The sequence below is a fragment of the Chroicocephalus ridibundus genome, chromosome 5, assembly GCF_963924245.1.
Source record: "Chroicocephalus ridibundus chromosome 5, bChrRid1.1, whole genome shotgun sequence".
In the NCBI taxonomy this organism is placed as follows: Eukaryota; Metazoa; Chordata; class Aves; order Charadriiformes; family Laridae; genus Chroicocephalus; species Chroicocephalus ridibundus.
In genome coordinates this window covers 5758381-5778594 of record NC_086288.1, presented here as the reverse complement: position 1 = coordinate 5778594, position 20214 = coordinate 5758381, and the positions used below count along the sequence as shown (strand labels likewise).

Below are 20214 nucleotides of genomic sequence, written 5' to 3'. Positions count from 1 at the left end.
CCGCCTCCGCCCGCCCGGCCCCGGCCGCTTGCCTAAAACCGCCTAATTCAGCTTAAAAAAAACACCCACATCCTGTCAAACCTGGGAATTTTGAAGGCTCTTCTCCTCAAGGACCGTCGCCAAAGGTATTGATTTCCCTTCCAGGTGTGGCCTCGAGGGAGGAAGCGTCAGAGGGAGGTTGATGGAGGGCGTGGAGGTCCCGTCATCTCAGGGGGGGAAAAAAAGGTGGGCTTAGAAAAAAATAAGGTAGTTTACCACAAAACTGCCTCGGGAAGAAGGCGGGAACACGTCACGATCAGCTGTGTCATCAGCATTGCATGCCACAGGTGTGACTTTTATTTTTCATTTGTTTTATTCAAAGAATCATAGAATGGTTCGGGTTGGAAGGGACCTTAAAGATCACCCAGTTCCAAGGGACACCTCCCACCAGCCCAGGCTGCTCCAAGCCCCATCCGACCTGGCCTTGAACCCCTCCAGGGATGGGGCAGCCACAGCTTCTCTGGGCAACCTGGGGGCCAGGGGCTCACCACCCTCACAGCAAGGAATTTCTTCCTAGTATCTCATCTAAATCCACCCTTTCTCAGTTTAAAACTGTTCCCCCTCGTCCTGTGGCTCCCTTCTCTGATCCAGAGTCCCTCCCCAGCTTTCCTGGAGCCCCTTGAGGGCCAGGAAGGGGCTGGAAGGTCTCCCCGGAGCCTTCTCTTCTCCAGGCTGAACCCCCCCCAGCTCTCTCAGCCTGTCCCCACAGCAGAGGGGCTCCAGCCCTCACAGCATCTTTGTGGCCTCCTCTGGACTTGCTCTAACAGGACCATGTCCTGATGTTGGGGGTCCCAGAGCTGGGAGGCAGTACTCCCCTCCATTTTGTGCAACGAAAAGAAATGGGGTGTATTGTGAAATCCTGTATCTTGGTATATGTTCACTGCAGCTTGTACGCTGTATGCGAACAAAAATTCCTTAATTAAAAAAAACCAAAGCTCACCGTTGTAATTTCAGCCCTAAGAGGTCACTTGGGGCACCAGACAGCTTCATCCCTCTAAGTTGTTGGAGACTTCGTTATCAAAAATATTAAATAATGAGTTGTTTGCGTGACCCAACTAAAACATAATATCTAAATGACAGGGGCTATAATTTTTTGTCTTGTTGAGGTTTAATTACAAGAACTGCAATGGATGATTCTGGCAGATACCACGATGTCTCAAAATGTCTGGCAAACAAAATAGAAAAACAAAATCAGGACTGACGCTGCGTTGACGTTCTCTAGATGAACATTGAAGACAAACACGATGTGGAAGGCACACAGCGCAGCCTCGTGTTATTTGGTATAAAAAGCTAAATAATATATAAAAGACGTGCCATTGCCCCACATTCAAAGGATCCAGAATCTATGTTGACAGAAATTGTATCAGTGTCACTTTTGAGGAGAGGAATCCAGTTCAGGGCCCCTGTTGGCTATAGGCATCACATTACAAGAGGGTTTCTCTCTATAAAAAAGGCTTTTTCTCAAATTATGAAGACTGAACTCGGTCAATGCTATTCGGATACCAACAGGCTGTCAAACGTATGTGGAGCACAGGTACTGTATGGCTTGGCAAGATACCGTGCTCAATTCTTCACCACCTTCAGTTTCTCTGGCTTTAAATTATAGCACCAAGCCAACTCATATCATCGTAAGTCAACAGTGCTCTTATATTTTTTTTTTTTATGTATATATATAAAAAGACCACTCAATAAACAAACCCCAAAGCAACCTATAGCCAGAAGAAATTGTTGTCATCTTTGAGTTAGTTGCTGATGGTAAAAGCTGGCATTACTCACACAGCAGCGAGGCGTCTGGAAGTAATACAGATCCCATTGACACCGGGCACTGTCCGTAAGTGAGAAAAGCTGGTTCCCCGTATCATTTGCTATGATTAAAAATAAAATAGCATTGAAGAACCATCTGCACTGGCAAAGTGAGTTTTTGCAGTCTGCTGTGCATGTGCGTTTGTGGTTTGTGCCTTTGGTTTAATGGAAAGTGGTGTCTCAGCGGTGGAAGAGTTAATTGGTTGCCAAGTTAGCGATCTATTAGCAGCGCGGAACGGATGCCAGGACCCAGAGTAGGCACTTGCTACAATAATGGTGAGCAGTAGAAGATGGGAGGAATATAATAAATTAATGCTAACTGAGCTCCGATTTATATTTTTCCTGGAAATGTGAGGTCAGCCTTGAAAGGTGCATTACAGTGATTGCACGTAGAAAGGGAGGAGGAGGATGAAGGAGAAATAAAAACAACTGGCAACGAATTACAGAAGGTGACACATAGCGACGTGACTCAGAAGAAACAGGATAAAGGTTTCGGAAAAGTCATATTGGAATATAGGATTGGAATTGGGAGACCTTTTTTTCTACAGCAGCCTGGACTGTGCAATACATACACAAACAGAGGAGAGAAACATCTGGGAATCGATGGGTAAAAACTGATGAGGGAAAGCAGCTCAGCCCTTGTTTGATGGCCAGGGTGTGACATTTTCCTAGCGGCCAGACGGGGCAGGAGTTTCACAGCTTTGCAGTCCTTTGAACAGGCACGACCGGTCTCTGCTCCTTCCTCCCTGTTGCTTTCACCTCTTATTTTTTTTTCCCCACAACTCTTTAAACAGCACCTTTATTTTGGGAATATTGGCACAGAATGTCTTTGTTTCCGTAGTTTCCGTCTCCGATTGCTTCCTCCTGCACGTGTCCTGCCATGCTGCTCATCTCCAGGGCAAGACAAATCAACGGGAGCAAATGACATCACAGGTTGTGTCATCAGTCAGTGTCCTTCGCTGGCATGCAGGGGAAATTGCAAGTTTGTTGGATTAAGTCTCGATGGGTGAACACACACACGTGCTCCAGGGTTGCTACATGGAATAGAATTCCCTATTGAAGGAAACACGTTACCTTCGTGCCTATGTGTTAAGTTGCACATAGTATGCGCAGAAACTGCCACGTTTTTAAAATAAAACACACAGCAAGGGCACAGATAGACATCCCTTTTAAATTATTCCACCTTTATCGCTGCCACGTTCTTAGCAACATAAGCTGCCTCGCAACAGCCGCGCAGCTGCTCGGGCGCAGAATATTCATTAAATTAATTCATGCCGGGTTTTTTTTTTTTTCATCTTGGCGCTCTGCCCACCCCACGTTTTCATGCCAGGATTGCTCAGTCATTTGCTCTTCATGTATCTTATGGGTTTTAAGAAAAGGAGCTCAAAGGAGAATGCTTCATAAGGCTTTTTTTCTCGTTACGAGCCAAGTGGCTTTCCAGCGCTCTGAGGGTGGCTTCGTTAGGAAGGAATCGGGCGTCTCTTGTGCCGTTAACTCACAAATTGGTTTCCTGGACTGAGGGGACGGGGACGTGGAGGTCTTCAAGGCGAAAGGAAAGGAGGAAATTTTAGGAGCCGTGGGCTCCTGTTGGAATTCCTGTGGAGAAGCAGGTGACCCAGAAGGGACATGCCCAGTAGGACCAAAGCGCTTCCCAAAAGGTCCTGCAGTGCAGTCTTTCCCTCCTGTGCCCTCACTACGGCATACAAAACCTTTTCCCCTTCTTCTGATGAGAATCCGCTCTTAAACCTTTTAATTAATGAACACAGAGATGGAATCTGGCGTAGCTGACACCCGTACCTTTACTGTTTTGCTTTAGCTCCCCTCACGGCCGGTCGCGCCGTACGGCTCTTGCGACGGCTGGGCTCGCGCGGCGGCTGCGCCTTACGGCACCCCGTTGCCCTGGTGACGGCGCGTCGGGCCTCCCGCCGCCCGCCGGTGAGGCCCCGCTCCCGTCAACCGGCCGCGGCCTAACGGGGCTTCCCCCGTCCCCGGCTTCCCGCCGCGGCCATGGAGAAGTACCAGGTGCTGGGCCTCGTGGGGGAAGGCAGCTACGGGGTGGTGACCAAGTGCAGGAACAAGGAGAGCGGGCAGATCGTCGCCGTCAAGAAGTTCCTGGAAAGCGAGGAGGACGCGGTGGTGAGGAAGATCGCCGTGAGGGAAATCAAGCTGCTGAAGGTGAGGGGAGGGGAGGGGCGGCTGTGAGGGCAGCTGGCTGGCGTTTTCCAGCGAAGCCGGGCCGAACCGAACCGGTGGCTTTTTGGTGGCTTCGCTTTTAAATTCGTAGCTCCTTGTTCAGCTGGGAGACGTTCCTGTCGCAGGAGAGCACTCGCTGCACAGAGGTGGTTCATGCAGGGCCCGACCTCTTTATTGGGAAGCTCCTGTAGTTATGACTCGAGTGACCTGCCCTGCCCTGCTGTAGGCACGGGGAGCAATGGAGCTCAGCACGGGTGTCCCCTGGGGAGGGAGAGCAGCCTCCGCTGCGCTCCAGGGGCCTCCTCTCGGCCTGTTGGCAATCCTGGTAAGGTGTTGAAATACCTTCCCTAAGGCAAAGGCCTCCTTCAAGCAGAATAGTAACCTTCCTGTCTATGGCCGGGGTTTTTATTGCAGTAAAGGTGCTAGGTGTTTAGAATGATCGGTGCGGGTGAGATCGACCTGTAGAGAGTTGATGGGTCCTTGGGAGGAAGCTGCCTCTTGAGACTACTTAATAGTCTTTTAAGGAATGGTGTTTATCCAGTGAAGCTGTGGGATAGGTGTAAATTTCAGCCATTGGGTCAGTTTTGAAAGGGAAACAACTCTGACCACGATTTACAAAGTATAACTAAGTCCAAACCAAAAGAGACATAACTGTGCCCTGTTTGTATTTCCAGGAGCAGCCAAGCTGTAGTAGATTCTTTTAGCCCCTGAGTTGTAGCCGTGCAGAGCTTCGTTTCCCTTTGGCTGACGTTGTACTGGATTTACCTGGCTAAATCTGACTTGATTAGAATCTAGTCTGTGTATGTGCCCTGTATTCAGCAAGGAAAGGTACGAGGAAGGGAGTCATAAGCTCTCTATTGCCTCCCGGTGGTAGTTGTGTCCCCCTGCGTTGTGTACCAAATTGGAGTACCTCGCAGCTGCGAACTTGCTAAAAACTAAAGAAATGCTCAACTTTTAAAACCTGCAGGTGAACGGTGACCTGGATGTGTGGCAGTGTGCCTAACCGGATTCGGTGCCGATGTTACTCGATACAGAAAAATGCTTCTAGGAAAGTTTTACTTTTATTTTATTTTATTAATGGCACTTTCCTGGCAGGCTTGTACTGCCAGCAAGAGGCTGGAGGGGGACAGGTATCGTGTTCCCTGAACCTTATCAATCAATGGCAATCCACTAGGCTGAAGCCAGCTGGCATAATGTCCTTTGCTGTTTGAGTGCGTGATTTGCCTGGTATCAATTGTGGGTGCCTTGTACTCACCTAAATGTCCAGTCGTACTTCAGCCTATTGGCTTCTTATCAGCAGTTTTATGTGGTGTAGCCTCATTGTGTGGGTTGGTTTATTAAAGGTACTTCTCTTCATGGGCTGTAGGTACTCTGTCTGGGAAAATACCCAGGAACCTTAGATAAACAGGGTTTTGGGTGTGTGCCCTTCAGTGTTTTGTCATACGGTGTTTCTGCTTCCTCTCTTGGCTTTGTTCTTCCTACAGAAGCTTTTACAAGTTCCTGAACCGTTTCACTGCCAGGTTTTTCCGCTACATTCCTTCATGAATAGGATGCCAAGGATGCAGAGTGGCATTCTGTGCCAGGACATACATCTGTTGTTCTGCTTGCTCTTTTGACCACCTTCAGCCCCTGTGTTTGACACCATAGCCTCTAGCAGCAGTTGCAGCATTTTCCTTCTTCCCTTGTCCCGCAGGTGGTGTGCACAGAAGAGTGCGTGTCCCTGTCACGTGCACATGTGGTAGTTTTAAGCCTTGGGACACGGGTGATGCGTCTGGTGAAGAAATGAAGGAAAGTTTTACTAGAGTTGGAGTGCTTCTAGGCTTTTCCTCTGACGTGGAGTGTTCTGGAGGTGGGAGTACATGCAAGCCTGCCTCCTCTCCTCTTGGCTGCCATAAGTGTCTCTTCACAAGTCTGCCGGACTATAGTCCCTGTGCTGTGAAGGAAAAAAAAAAAAAAGTGATCACTGCAAGAGCTACAGACCCTTAGAGTTAATAGAAATGCACGAGCTGGAGGTTGAGAGGCAGCCGGCAGCTCCAAGTGTTGTCCCCTCAATTCCTTCTAAAGCAGATCTGCGTGAGTCTGGATCGTACCTGATCTGTTGACCAGGCTCGGCGTAGTTACTGAGTCAAAGCACGTACTGCCTCCTAGGTGTGTTGGGAATTAACTTGTTTTCCTGGGTTAGTGGGAACTTGGCAAGGGGAACATTACCATATATAGTTCAGTAAGTGTGGCCTCTCACGGTGAAAATAAATATCTAGAGATTTAATCTTTTTATAGTTTCTTCACTTGCACGCTCCCTGTGAACCTAATTTATTTTTTTTTTTCTTCTCTTCTGGAGTTTGGGCAGAAATTCAATCGAGGCTGAAAACAGCAAAACCTCCTCGGGTTTCCTGTGCTGTGAAGAAATTATTCTTGAGAAAAGAGCTTTTTTTCTAATTGACCTTTTTTTTTTTTAAAAAAATTTTCGCTTTTCAGACCTTCTAAGAAATCTAGGTCTTTGACGGACCCAGGTGCAGGTTGGCTGGCACTCCCTCTCGACTGGCAGAGCATTTTCCCTGAAAGTCCCTGTGCTCTGCAGTCCTCCCGCATCTTCCTTGGACGCGATCCCTGGGCTAAGGTGCTGCCTTCAGGCAGCCTCCGATGGCGTTTCCCTGCTAGGCTCCAAGCTAATAAATAACTGCGCATTGTAGCGTGGTCTGTTTTGTTAAAAGTGGTGTGTGATTAAACCAGTGTTACAAATGTGTAACGGATTAGAGGTGTATTCGTGGCTTGTCAGCATGTGATGACAAAATAACTAGAAAATACAGCGGCTTTTTTTATTCCCCTCTTCATAAAAGTTGCAGGTTTTTTTCTCTAAACTATCTTCAGCTTCCCCCTCTGCATATATTGGGGAAAAAAAATCTCTTCAAATCCTTGACTTGTCAATTTTCTCTCTGAATCCGCTCGACGCAGTTTAATGGAAGCTGTTTAATTGTTAACACTATTACAGGTAAGAATGCTGAACTTTCCTTTTATCCGTTCAATGTGCTTGTATTCTGGCACATGTTAGTTATTGTAAACGTGCATATGCTGGCGGTGCCGGCAGAAATGCTTTGGGTATGGTAGGAGCTTAAAAGAAAAGTCTTCTGTCATCCTTTTTAGAAAAAAATACAATACAGACACTGAGTAGTTGGTGATGAACTGGCAGATAGGTAGAACAGAGAGGTATTGCAACTGCTTTTGTTTTTCTTCTAAACGGGGATGTAAGAGCTTTTTAAAAAGAGGCCCTAGAGAAAGCAGTGACAGAGGAAAAGAGTAAAACTTCCTGGAAACGTGCGAGAAAAGAGAGGAATCACTTTGGGTTGTTGGCAGAGGCAAAAAATGTTCTTAAAACAAAGCATTGAGAGCTGTTTTCAGCAATCCTTTGAATCCTGTCTGGAGGGGGTAGCTAGTGGTGCTCCTCGTGCCCTGCCCTGAGGGAGCAGGTAGGGTAACGCAGTGTTAATTGGTCACCTTGATGAGAATGTCTCCTAAAGGAGTTTGAGTCACAGGTACAGGCCAATGTTACAGGCTGCACTTATTGTTGCTTGAGCAAATAAGCAAAACCAGAGAACTAGCAAGGGGTCTCTGCAGCTCACCAGTCGTGGCTAAACGTCCTGTTCTTCTTCTCGCGGTGGTCAGAGACATACTTCGCAGCACGCTGAACTTTCCAGTCCAAACCATCCAGCTTTGTCTTTCCTGCTAGCTCAGGATTTTCCTTTGCCATGGCAAGTCTTTGTGGGAGATGCTGTTAGGTGCCTGCTGTCTCTCACGTGTTAACCACACGCTCCTTTGGAATTCTTTTTGACTTCTTCAAGATATCTCTCACGTAGAACATAAGTTTGCTCTAAAGCTTGTCAAGATCATGGCAGGAGTTAGTGTCATCTCTTAGGTGAGGAGAGAAGCAGAAGGCGTGAGATTTTCCAGTAACAGAAGAGTGTATTTTGAGCATCCCCATTAAGAAGAAATGTCCTTAGCATTTTATTTATTTTTATGTTATAAAACCAGGTGTCTGCGTATATGAGGTGGCGGAAATCCTCCGGATAATGTTAAAAAAATAAAATAAATTTGGCAAAATAAAACCTTTTCTAGAATATCAGTGAGCGGATTTTAAGAATAAATGAATGTGAGTGCCATGACAAGAAGAACGTTCCAGGGCAGTGCACTGGCTGGGTTGCAGCAAAAAGTATCTGGTCGCCATTTATCCAGTATATGCTGTCAAGCTCTCACAAAACATTTCCTGTTTTATAACAGCAACTCAGGCATGAGAATCTCGTGAACCTGCTAGAAGTGTGCAAAAAGAAGAAACGGTGGTATCTGGTGTTTGAATTTGTGGATCACACGGTGCTTGATGACCTTGAGGCATTTCCAAACGGACTAGACTACAGCAGGGTTCGGAAATACTTGTTTCAGATTATGAGAGGAATAGCGTTTTGTCACAGTCATAATGTAAGTATGCAACAAGAAGTCAGCTCTGCAGTTAACCTTGAATGAATAGATACAGAAGCGTACATTTTTTGATATATATTAAAACTTAGAGAAATAAAGCTTTGGCTGACAAGGAAGAGGCAGAGCAGAAGGGACAGACTGAATTTCATATGAATTCAGAGCTTGATGTCAGCTAATCCCGTAGCCTGCCTCAGATGGATTTGTGAGGGTGTTTGAAAGGAAGGGTCCAGAAGTCCATGGGGATCCGATGCTGGATGGCACCTTATTGTAGGTTGGTTTATCTTGCAGGGGGAGAGAGTCTCTCTCAGAAATTTGATTCTGACAGCGCCCATGCAAACATGTAGGCTTGCTTTTTCGCTTCATTGGGTTTAGGTTTTTGTTCTCAACTGATTTCTAACAGGTTTGCCAACTTAATCCTAGTTGTGTAACTATATATATAAACACACACATATTTGTCTATTCATTTTTATGTTTGGGAAATTGTGTCTCTCATGAATCCCTAAAATACTCTTCACATTTAACTGCAGGACATGCCCGTGCCCTTGCGATACTTCAGCTTTTAAACTTTTAGTCGAGGCCAGATTTTCAAGCATAATAAATTGCGCCTGTTAAAATACCGACAGTAAACACATCTGCATAGCAGATGTAGAGAGATACGTAAAATAAATGCTTCTGTGTGCAAAAATTAGAGGTTCTGTGTTTACCTGTGCACTTGGGTCGGCACCTATTCATTGCCTATGTGCATGTCGTTGTCTTTTAGAGACTCTGTATTTTCTCATGCCTGCAAAAATGTAATTTTCTCCCTGGATGTGAGAAAGCTACTATTTTTGGTGAGCCAGTCAATTTACTATGTAGAAATGGGGAATTTATTTGTCTTGACTCGCTTTTTCTCTGTGCAGATAATACATCGGGATATTAAGCCAGAGAACATACTAGTTTCCCAGTCAGGAGTTGTAAAACTATGTGACTTTGGATTTGCTCGCACCATAGCAGCTTCTGGGGAAGCTTACACAGACTACGTGGCGACCCGATGGTACAGAGCTCCAGAGCTGCTGGTGGGAGATACCAAGTATGGCAAGTAAGACTGGCTTGTGAGGCTGCGGAAGGGTTGTGGGCATGTGAGGGGGGGGTTGCTCTGTGTTTTGGGGAGGCAGGGGACTATTGCTTGGCAAACAGGTTAAAGGGATGCTGCTCAGCGTTCCCTGGTTATTCGCTTGTGAAGGTTTAAGCCTCCTTCTCTCTTCCACTCTGCGGCTAACTGCTGCCGGTGCTAGGCTTTCCTGGACCAAAAGGCGAGGATAGCCCTCAGCATTCCTCATCTGTTGTCTATAGGAGCGTTTCCGTTGCCAATGCTAGTATTGGAGGAGGTTATGATTAGACTTCCCTCCCGTGCAGTCGGAGTCATGGAGGGAAGACAGAAAAGTCCCTCCAAACAATTAGAGATGGACGTTTCAGAAGGGAGTGGGTGGGATGAATGAGATTTTTTTCTTACTGCGATCCCCAGTGCAGCAAAACCAGGTCAGAACTTAAACTGTGTTCTTCACAGGACTGTTAGTACAATTGTGCAGATTTACGTATGTCCCTGTATTACTTAAACTTAATTTTCAGTAAACGTGCCTGAAGAGCGGATGCCTGCACAAAGAGGAGCGGCTTACCGTTGTGCTCTCTAAAGTGCAAGATTCTACTGATGCATTATATTAGTTTTTTTAAAGCATTGGGGTTTGGAACCTGATTTTACACCTGTCAGGCTTCTGCTAGCTGGATCCTTGCCATTCATCAGAGCACTCGTAAGCCTGGAAAACAGCTGTCGTGCTGTTTAGGGGGCAAAGCCGCCCTCTGGGCCTGTAACCTGCTGAAGACGTGCTGTGCGCTGGCCTGGCTCAGCCTTTAGATCAAAGAGAGATCAGAACGAAGCCACGCTGAGCTGGGATGTCGGGTTGTTTTTTTTTTTTCCAGGGCTGTCGACGTGTGGGCTATTGGCGCTCTGATAACAGAAATGCTTACGGGAGAGCCCCTCTTCCCTGGAGATTCCGACATTGACCAGCTCTACCATATCACCAAATGCCTGGGTAAGAACAGCCTGTCGGGCTCCTAGTGCCTGCTTAGTAATGAAGGAGTCAAGTACATTTTGACGGGGGAAGTTGAGTGTAGGGAGAAAGGCTGTGGTGCACGCTGAACTGTTTCTGAGAGCCTGTACTTTTAGTGCCTTTTACAAAGGGGGAGCTGGGAAGTTGTGAGTACAGCATCAGTTCCTGGCACACAGGTAAAAACAGAACGACACTGATTGTAGCTCTTCACGGTAGTTCCGACACAGTATTTCAGCCTCTCAAATGTTTCACAGGACTGCTCTGTATTTCTTCTGAGTGGTTGCTTTGGTTGTGTGATTCCAGGTAATTTAATTCCAAGACACCAAGAGTTATTCTATAAAAATCCCCTCTTTGCTGGCATGAGGTTGCCTGAAGTGAAGGAGGCCGAATCTCTGGACAAACGCTATCCCAAGCTCTCTGCTGCAGTGCTAGATTTAGCCAAGGTAATTAACCAATCGTTTACTATGAACGTGTCTCTGTTTACTTGTCCTTCACCTTGGGGGGCAGAAGAAGAGCCTACAGAAAGGGCTGAGGCTGTTAAACTGGCGTTCTCTCAGCTACCCATGCAACAGGCAACTGCTTGGGTTGGAAGCTTAGTGAGGACTGCAAGGATACAACAGCTACTGTCCTGGGTGACAGGGGAGACCAAGCCAGTCATCTCCAGAGCCAAAATCGTCACTGCATGTCCTCCAGGGAGGATTTGTATCTCATGGTGCCCCACTGATCTAAGTTTTCCAAGGAGATTTGAAAGGTGAAGAAGGGCTTGTGTGTTGAAAGCATCCGCTATACACCTCACTGCATCCGTTGATATTTTGAAAGGTCTCCCAACAACCTTTGTCCCTCATCCGGTACCGAAGTGGATGCTTTGTAGGTAATGCACAGCCCTTCCTTACTTGCGAGCAGGGCTGTGGATATAGTGTTTTCTGCCAACCCTCCCTCTGCCTGCTTGGTGGAGGCGCTGCAAGCAAGCAGGCTTGGGTGGGATGGCATCCAAACATGTCCCATGCCCTTGGGGTTACGTATCTACTCTGTGGGAGTTAGGAAGCCTACAGCTTTGTCATAGACTCTGAAGAATCCTTCCAGGGAGTGCTGTTGTGCTCCTTTTGACGCAGGAGTCTGGAGCACCTTTATGATAGGTAACTAAACAACTTGAAAACCACATAGTTGTATTTGAAATGCTTAATGAGTCTAAAGCTTTAGGCAAAACAAACTGAAAACAGGGGAGGCTTACTGAGAGCGGAGTTATGTATTTGTGTGACAGGTATTCCGCGTGCAGTGAATCTCTCTGAGCATCAGTGATTGGAATGGAAGCAGACAGCAAACATTAAACTTTTTTGGTAGTGGTGTCTCTTGGGCCCATTTCAATATAACAGGCCCTAGAAAGGGGAGTTTTGCAGCTTTTTTCCTGACTTCACTCAGAAATACTAAAGCCTTTGTTTAATTTCTAATATATTTGCCTTCTGATGTTTATGTTGACTTGACAGAAGTGTTTGCAGATTGATCCGGACAAAAGACCATCCTGCGCTGAACTCCTGCAGTGCGATTTCTTTAACAAGGATGGATTTGCTGAAAGGTAAACGGTTCATTCCTTGCTCAAAGCAGGCTAATGATGAGAGGGAAGTTACACAGTTGTGCTCGAAGATTGCATGCCGGGTTTGCAGAGCTGACAGCCCCTAAACGGGTTGGGTTTTGTTTGGGTTTAGCCTTCCTGGAAATAGAGCGGTTGAAAGGGAGCGCATTGCAGCGGCATGTTTGCCCCATTACCTTGTCATGACATTAATTCCTCAGTGTGCGCACCCAGTGTCACACCGTATTGGGTAGCTTAGTCTTGCGCTGTATTCGCTGTCTGCATCTACACCCGGCTGGGATACGAACGCCTTTATTGCTGTAACGTGAAAAGCGTGTGCTTGTAAGATTTTATTTATTTTAATGCATACATCATATTTGGCTGGCTTCTCAGTAGTTAAAAAGGCACGGTTTACTTGATTACTTAAAAGGCTATAGGAGACTGGGCTGAACACCAACTGATGATGATATTAACAGAAGCCCTTTTTTTTTTTTTTCCCCCCCTATACGGAATGTAGATTTGCTCAGGAGCTTAAATTAAAGATTCAGAAAGATGCCAGAGACCGTCAGTTACAAAAAAAATCAAAAATCAGCAAAAGGGACAAAGATGAATTTTTAGAAGAAAGAAAAATCCTTGGTGTCCAGGTTTGTTCATCTTTGTTTTCCAAACCCGTTTGGGGTTTTTTGATGTTTTAAAATGACTATATAAGTACGTGCAGCAGTTTAAGTTCATAGCAAGAATATAAGCATAATTGTCTCTTTCACTTTTTAAAAAAAAAAAAAAAGGCTGGGTAAGTGTGATGTGCCAGAGAAGCTCACCTTTGGAGGCCGCTGTGAGTCTAAACAGCCCCGGAGACTTTGTCGCCCGATTCAAGGCAGTACGTTAGGCCTGTGCCCCCGCAGGTCTGAGACTCAGTGCAGTACAGCCTGCAGGCTGTTGTGTAGGAGTTCTGTGCCTTGATTTTAGCCGTTTGGCCCTTACGAGGTTGTTCCAGTGCTCGGTTCCGCAGTCCTCAAATGGCTATTTGGGCCGTCCCTAGCAGGTAAACTACATCATGATGCAGTTCCTGGCAAATAAGGAGCTAAGGGGAGAATCAATTAGGAAGTATAACTCCTGTTGAATCAGGAAAACATGCTTGTATGCTGTTGTTTACCTGTGTTAAAGCCCTGTCTCTAAAATTACGTATTTTGCTTTCAATTGGCTACTAAGGAGTAGAGGCTTCAGAGTGACTTTGAGGTGATACTGGGCTCTTATTTCATTTCTTTGGAAGTGACACAGGATACGGCTGTTCTTCCTCCATAGTTTCCGATCCCATTCTAAAGTGACTTATTTACAGAGGGCGCTGGAACCCTGACAAGTCTCCTCCCATTTGATGGAAAACAGAAGTTTTCTACTAAAAACAATTCCACCTCCATCAGATCCTTGCAGAATCACGCAGGTTTAGGCTCTGACTTTTTTTCCCCACCTGCACTGCTCTAAGCTACTTTTTAAACAGGACCGTAAGAGAAAGACAACGCTTATCTTCCCAAACAGGATTTCAGCATCGACTCGAAGAGCAGAGATGCAAAGCTATTAAAGGCGAAGCGCTCTAAAGCTGATGCAGAGAAGGCGGACCGATCCTCCAACCTGAGCTCCCTGTATGACAGTGCGATCAACCCGTTTAAAATAAGCCCCCACACCAGCCTAAAAGATTCCAGCAGCAGCTTGGACTATGCCAAGAATGCAGGCATAGTTATCCCTCCCATCAACCAGAACCTTTCTCCCACTACGGTTGGGATGGGGCCTTTGGCTGGGAACCTTAATTACAGGTACGAGAGCAGAGCTAGAAGAGCTTGTATCCATCGTCCCTGTCACCAAGGAGCTGTAACGTCCCAAGAGAGGTGCAGGGTGATGGTGTGGGAAGGCCAGATGTGGGTTTGGGACAGGACACGGCTCGAAACAGCATTCGGGTGAAGGATTATGTGGATGAGAAGTCCCGGCTTCACCTCGAGCAGCTGTGTGTGTCCGCACAGGCTCTCTGCGTTCGGCAAAGCGCTACTGGACAAGCAACAGTTCGCCGGCTGCTGTGACACTGGCCTTTCTTTGATTCATGGCTTGTCCTTTGGGCCAAACTTCTCTGTTCACTGAGCTCACGAAGGATATTTTCCCCGTGAGCCTTCTTTCTCAGCATTTAATGACAGTGTTTCTGGGTGTCTTGCATTTGTTGTTTTTATATTCACCGTGTTACCCCCCCAGTTAATACAAAATTTGGTGTATTTTTGATTACAGAGTTGATGAAAAGAGTAAAAAATACTTGAACCCCTTTCTGAAGCAACGGAAGCGTTCTCCAGCGGGCCATTACAGCGTAAGCTTGACGTCGGTAAGCCATCTGTCTTTCCCCCTTGGCAAAGCAAAAATAAATGCTGCACTCAAGTATGTGTTTTATTGTCAAGAATCCCATCTGTTGCAGCCTTCACCCTAAGTCACGACTAGAAATATTATTTCCTTTATCCCTTTTTCCGTACAGTTGTATTGTCTGTTATCCTTTGCTAATAGTTATCTTATATGAAACGTATTTTCTGTCAGAGGACAATTTTAAATGAGGGGAGCAGTCCAACACGGGATATCTGTGAGACTTTGAATATATCTGTGGCCTCCTGCCTGGCCGGGAAAAACAGACCGTGTGTGCTGCGCTACTGAAGCAGGATTGAAGATTTGGATTTAACGTGGTCAAGGCCTTATTTAGTCATGTCATAAACGCATTAAAAATTGATAATGAAAACAACTGAAATAGAAAGCTTTCCACTGCACACGCTACCTAGGCAGTATTCTTTCCATGCCAGCGGGAACGTTTGCCTTCGTGCAGAAAACTGATCTGAGCCATTCTCCCGGTGTTGTATTTTGTCTCTCGGAAAGCAGTCTCGCTTAGATGATTGGGTTGTTTTCACTGCGGCTGTTCGGTTGTTTTTAATGTATAAATGACACTTGAGCAGAATAGATTCCTTCACACACATTAGCGTCTTTTCTTCTATTCTTGCGCAAGTTCCAACTACAGCGGAACGTTGCCATCTTGTTGCATTTTTAAGCTTGAAAATAGCTTCGTTTTTGTTTTTTTCTGTTTTTTCATGAGCTGGTACTTACGCCCTTGATTACAGGTCACTAATGAAAAAAACATCCTTCAGGCAAATAGGAAAAAATGGGAGTTCTCGAAGGCGGATGTGCGTTTGCCAGAACTAAATCATCTCCCTGAACTGAGAGGAGTGGAAGGTATGAGCTTTGACGTCCTGTAAATAAAACCTGCATCCTAAATAAGTGACAGGAAGCAGCATGCGTTAGAGCACTCAGCTCTTGCTTCCTTAACATGGTAGGCATCGGTTGTGTTTTGCAGGGTGGCATCCCAGATTTCTGAAAAAGGAAAATAAAACAGTTTCAGAGTCCCGCGTTCCCTCTCTTGCTGCTATCGACCTCCATACCCCAGGTCTGGCCTCACAGCAGGTAACGAAGCAGTGAAATAGTTTGTGCTGCTCCGTATTTGTTTGGTTCGGGACTTTCTGAATAGCGTGACCCATGAATTTCCAGTGTGACTCTTAGCAGAGGCACAACTTGCCTTGGTTTCTAAGTAAAAAGACCTGAGGCTTTAGGCCGGGGGAAAAGAGAAGGGTCATGGATGAAACACGGGGCTCTATTTGTCTCTCTGAGGTTAACCAGATATTAGATTCTTACTGCTAAGGCGGACAGTGTGAATTGTTGCGAATTCAGCTGGCTGGATCGGGGTGAAAGTAAGCCTGATTTACCGGAGTTGAAGAGAGACCAGGAGGGACATATGTTTTGAGGAGAACTGTTCTGGCTGTGTTAGATGTTGAGGGGCTGAGGACAGTACAGAGGGGGAAAGTGTAGGAGCCAGACGGAGGGAGAGAAGGGGGAAAACTAGCAAAAAAACCAACTTGTAACACTGAGGTGTTGTTTGGGAGTTAAGTAATTCCAGAGGCAGTCACTTCGGCTGCCTTGCTTCCAGTTGAGATTGGGCAGACCGTCTTGGGGCAGGAAACATTTTTAAAGTCTGATCTGATCAAAGAACAGATTTGTTTAAGTTGCACATTGGGAACACAGAAGGCAATTTCTGATTGTTCTCTATTTATACTACACTTGGAAATTGACACTCTCTTTTTTTTTCTTCTTTTTTTCTTTTTTTTTCCCTTCCCAATTTACAGCTGTCGGGGACCTTGATGCCCGATGCGTCAGAAGCCGGTTTCCCTAGAGTTGAGCACTAGCCTTGTGGAGAAGGAGATGACACCTGCCTGTAAAAGGTAAGCGTTAATTTCTGCAGCGTTGCCTTCCGGTGGCTTCAATTTCTGCTGTGTAGGCTTCTGGTATCTTTCAGATGGATAGTTTCGTGAACACTTACCTAGTTGGGAGGTGCAGTGGGACAATCCTTTTACGCATTCTTGATGAGGACTTCTTGCTAGGACAGATTTCTTACAGAGGGCAGCACCCGGCTTTCTTCACGGGTACTGAAGCTGGCTGTAGAAAGTAAATCGTTTTCCTAAGCTGAGGTGCTGGGCGTTGGTGTTGGAAATTAAGCAGCTCGTTAAGTTGGGGGTAGAGGAAGGCGATAGAATAACCAAAAAGGGAATGTGGCTGCCTTCAGATGAAGAGTGGAAAAACTGGGTCCTATGTACAGCACTGTCGAGCGCGTCCCTGAAAATGGACTTAGTAACCATGTTATACAATCTAAATTTATTTAACGTAGCTGTTGATACCTGAGTGCTCTCCAAGCATGAGGTAGGAGTCTGGAAGAGAAGGAAGCTTAGGAAAAGTCCTGGCTGTGTGGTTGCCTTGTAGGCTTAAGATCGAATTGCTAAGTTTGAACTCTGACACTCTATTTGCACTTTGAGTTAGCCTTGCTTCTTGTCATTCTAGATTGTTTTAAGCTGAGGCTTTTAAATGTGGTTTTAATAGTTTCTCATCTTGCCCGTTGAAAGACAGGCAGTTCTCTAAGTTGTTTTGTCTGAAAAAAAAAAAAAACCCCTCATAGAAAAAATTGTGTTGTTTTGATTGTTGTTTTGCTTTTTTTTTTTCTATTGGGGTATTGTTACCTCTTATCGCTCAGCATCTTCCAGGGTGTCTTGGAGTGTCTGTACGTCTTGGAGTTTCTCAGCCTCTTGAAAGCGAGAAGTGCAGCGCTTAGCCGAGGTTTTTCACTCTCACACTCATCCCTCTTCCCTCACTGAGGCTGGGCAGGAGGACTGCACCTTCCAGAGGGAGCAGAAGTTGGGGAGAATAAAGAGGGAAGGAGACAAGGTGCTCTGGAAGGGTGTTCAGACAGCCATGAGCATGTCATGGCAATACTGTTAACACGTAGGGGCAAACTGTGCATCTTAGTTTTTTTCTTTTGGGCACTGGCGTTTCCTGTTTGAGAAGAGGGAGCAACCACTGACTGAAATCTCTGCACAAACGCTGCGCGTGCTCTTAATCTGTGTGAGGGTATTTGGCACTCACATGCACGTGACGTGTTGGCTTAATGCTACTAGGGAAAAAGAAGAAAAAACGTTAGGATGGGAAGCAATCCTGATAATAAATGTGGGAGGAAAAGAGAACTTACTAAAGTTGTCTTCTGTGAAGCACAGGGGTGTAAGTGCACAGCTTTAGCAAGGTAAGGACGCGTAATAAATCAAAATAAAGGAAGCATGTCATCAGGGAGTCCCTCGGTGGTTTCGTTAGCCTGTCTATAACATCATTCCGCTTTTCTCCTCTCGATGCAGGCGGCTGAAACAGTGGGAACAATCCGTCTGAGCATCCAGGCGCTGAAGCTGCAGGGTCTCTGCGGGAGAGAGGAGGATCCCTTTCTCTCTCGTTAGCGCAGCGGATTGCCACGGGAAGCGGCTCGGGTCCCGTCCCAGGACGGAGCTCACACTGCCGTTGCTGCTGGATTTCTTGCATGCAAAACAGCTCCTGAAATACTGGCTTTCTGGCCCAGGGCTGGGCCTTGTCCGAGGTTGCTCTAAGGAAAAAAAAGCGGTTGTTGGTTTGTGTGACAAGGGCAGAAGTTGGTTTGGAGGATTTGGAAGGAAGCTGGGCTTTCTTTTGTCAAACTGCTGCCCGCTTGAGGATTTTCTCTTTAAATGAATAGTGAAGCGAGTAGATAGCTGCTGAATTTGCCATGTTTTGGTGGGCTACCTGATCTGAAAAGCACCTTTGCCTTGACATAAATGTCAGTGAAGAAAACGTTTGTGCAGGAAATAAGACGTTTAAACGTGCATATGTTCCCAGCTGTCCCTTTGAACCCCTCGCTAACGCTCAGCAGCGTGTGTGACCTTGTGTTAGGTCCCTTTTCCCTCCGTGCTTTCCTCCCCCAGTCTTTGGGCGGTTGTCAGGGGTTTTAACTGGGCCTGTTGTCTGGCCGCGCTGGGTGAATCGTGGCCGCTGTTAGCGGCGAAGGAAGAACGTGGGTGTAAAATACTGCGCCGTGGCCTGGGAAATGGCTTCCGTGGGCGCTGGGTAACTTAAGTCATCAGTCCTTTAGGTCCCCTGGGGGAATGGGACATGGAAGTGTAAAACTCGACAGTGGCTCCTGAGGAGAGAAAGATGGCTCCGCTTTTATCTCGGGACCGTTGAGAAACCATTTTTGCTTAACTGCCCTCACGTTGGCTGTTCTATGGTGTCCTTACGTTGCTCACAACTATTTTCCGGCAGCTGGAGGCTGTCGTCACAGCTCCCACCCCTGGACGGCGTAGTTGATTTTGGAACTCGTCCTTCCACAAAATATGTCCTTTCCCGTGGATGTGTCACGGCAGAATGCAGGATGTCATGGCGTTTAGAGCTTTGTGGCTGTGCTGCGTTTTGACACATACATTAAAATTTGTAAATAAAAGGATGTTCAAATTCCAAATCTCTCGGTACTGGTGCGTGCTTACAAATGTAAGATCCGCTGATTTAAGTCTTCCCTGGACTTGGTGCTCATTTGTATTGCTGGTATCACCTGCAGTGAAAAATAAGATATTTTTTTTTTTAATCCGCTTTTATTTAACAGTTGATGTATTTCTTGCAGCCATTTACAAGCGCAGGATCCCAACGTCCCTCAGCAGCATCCGGACACCGCGAGGCTGATGGTGCTCATCCGGTTTGCCCTTTACCTTCCCATTGCCTTTTTTTTTTTTTTCCTTCGCTGCTACTGATGAACTGCTCCGGGTAGCCCAGTTGTACCTTCCCAGCTGGCCACAGCACTCATTTAGCTAGCCACGAGCAAACGCAACCAAGTTATTCACCTAAAATTGACCTACGGAGAATTCACCGAGGCCCCAGGGGCTGGGGCAACCCCCGGTTGGAACCGGGCGCCTCTCCCAGCGCTCGGCCTCCGCGGCCGTGGGTCCTCATCCGGAAACAGAATGTTCTCCTCCCAGAAAACATTCCCAGGAAACCTGTCTGCCGTCTTGACTGCTTTCCCTACGCTGCATCGGATGGCCAAGAGCTTCCGTTTTATTGTTGGGGGAGCAGGGGGGAAGGTTTTACGGGAATGGGGGGGGGAAATGGCAGGTCTTAAGGGAGAGGTGGGAAAAAGGTTTTAGGGGAGAGGGGGAAAGGGAAGGTTTTAGGGGAATGGGGGAGGGAGGAGAAGGTTTTTTTGGGGGGGAAAAGGAAGGTTTTAGGGGAACGAGGGGCAAGGAAAGTTTTAGGGGAGAGGGGGGGAAAAGGAAGGTTGGGGGGGGAGGAAAGTTTTAGGGGAATGGGGGGAAAAGGAAGATTTTAGGGGAATGGTGAAAAAGGATGATTGGGGGGGAAAGGTTTTGGGGGAGAGGAGAAAAAAGGGAAGGTTTTTTTTGGGGGAAAGTAAGGCTTTAGAGGGAAAGAAGGTTTTGGGGGAGAGGAGAAAAAAGGGAAGGCTTTTTTTGGGGGAAAGTAAGGCTTTAGAGGGAAAGAAGGTTTTGTGGGCGAGGAGAAAAAAGGGAAGGTGTGGGGGGAAGGAAGGTTTTGGGGAGAAGGGGGAAAGAGGGAAGGTTTTGGTGGCACGCGGGGGGAAAAATGAAGGTTTGAGGGGAATGGGGCAAAATAAGGGTTTTTTCGCGGGGGAGGGAAGGTTTT

The 20214-nt window shown here is 46.6% G+C and overlaps 1 protein-coding gene across 5 annotated transcripts; it reads left to right on the top strand.

The window, feature by feature from the left end:
* Positions 1-4: 4 nt before the first annotated feature.
* CDKL2 (cyclin dependent kinase like 2) lies at positions 5-18810 on the top strand. 5 transcript variants are annotated; one of them, XM_063335761.1, is made up of 14 exons: positions 22-125; positions 3659-4017; positions 8308-8502; positions 9402-9580; positions 10459-10571; positions 10893-11032; positions 12074-12162; positions 12674-12800; positions 13690-13964; positions 14425-14515; positions 15291-15402; positions 15524-15630; positions 16347-16442; positions 17898-18810. In XM_063335761.1, the coding sequence occupies exons 2-13, from the start codon at positions 3850-3852 to the stop codon at positions 16404-16406; spliced, it is 1656 nt and encodes a 551-aa protein (XP_063191831.1). In that variant the 5' UTR covers positions 22-125; positions 3659-3849; the 3' UTR covers positions 16407-16442; positions 17898-18810. The 5 variants fall into 5 exon arrangements, with proteins under 5 accessions (XP_063191836.1, XP_063191831.1, XP_063191832.1 ...); XM_063335762.1 differs by having other exon boundaries at positions 26-125; positions 9402-9571; XM_063335763.1 differs by having other exon boundaries at positions 27-125; positions 15524-15613.
* The last annotated feature ends 1404 nt before the right edge of the window (positions 18811-20214 follow it).

Excerpts from the sequence above, each read along its gene's own strand:
- CDKL2 (XM_063335761.1), top strand. The coding sequence starts at position 3,850 with ATGGAGAAGTACCAGGTGCTGGGCCTCGTGGGGGAAGGCAGCTACGGG. Across the intron at positions 4,018-8,307 it reads GGGAAATCAAGCTGCTGAAG|CAACTCAGGCATGAGAATCT; the intron begins GTGAGGGGAGGG and ends GTTTTATAACAG. Across the intron at positions 13,965-14,424 it reads GCTGGGAACCTTAATTACAG|AGTTGATGAAAAGAGTAAAA; the intron begins GTACGAGAGCAG and ends TTTTGATTACAG.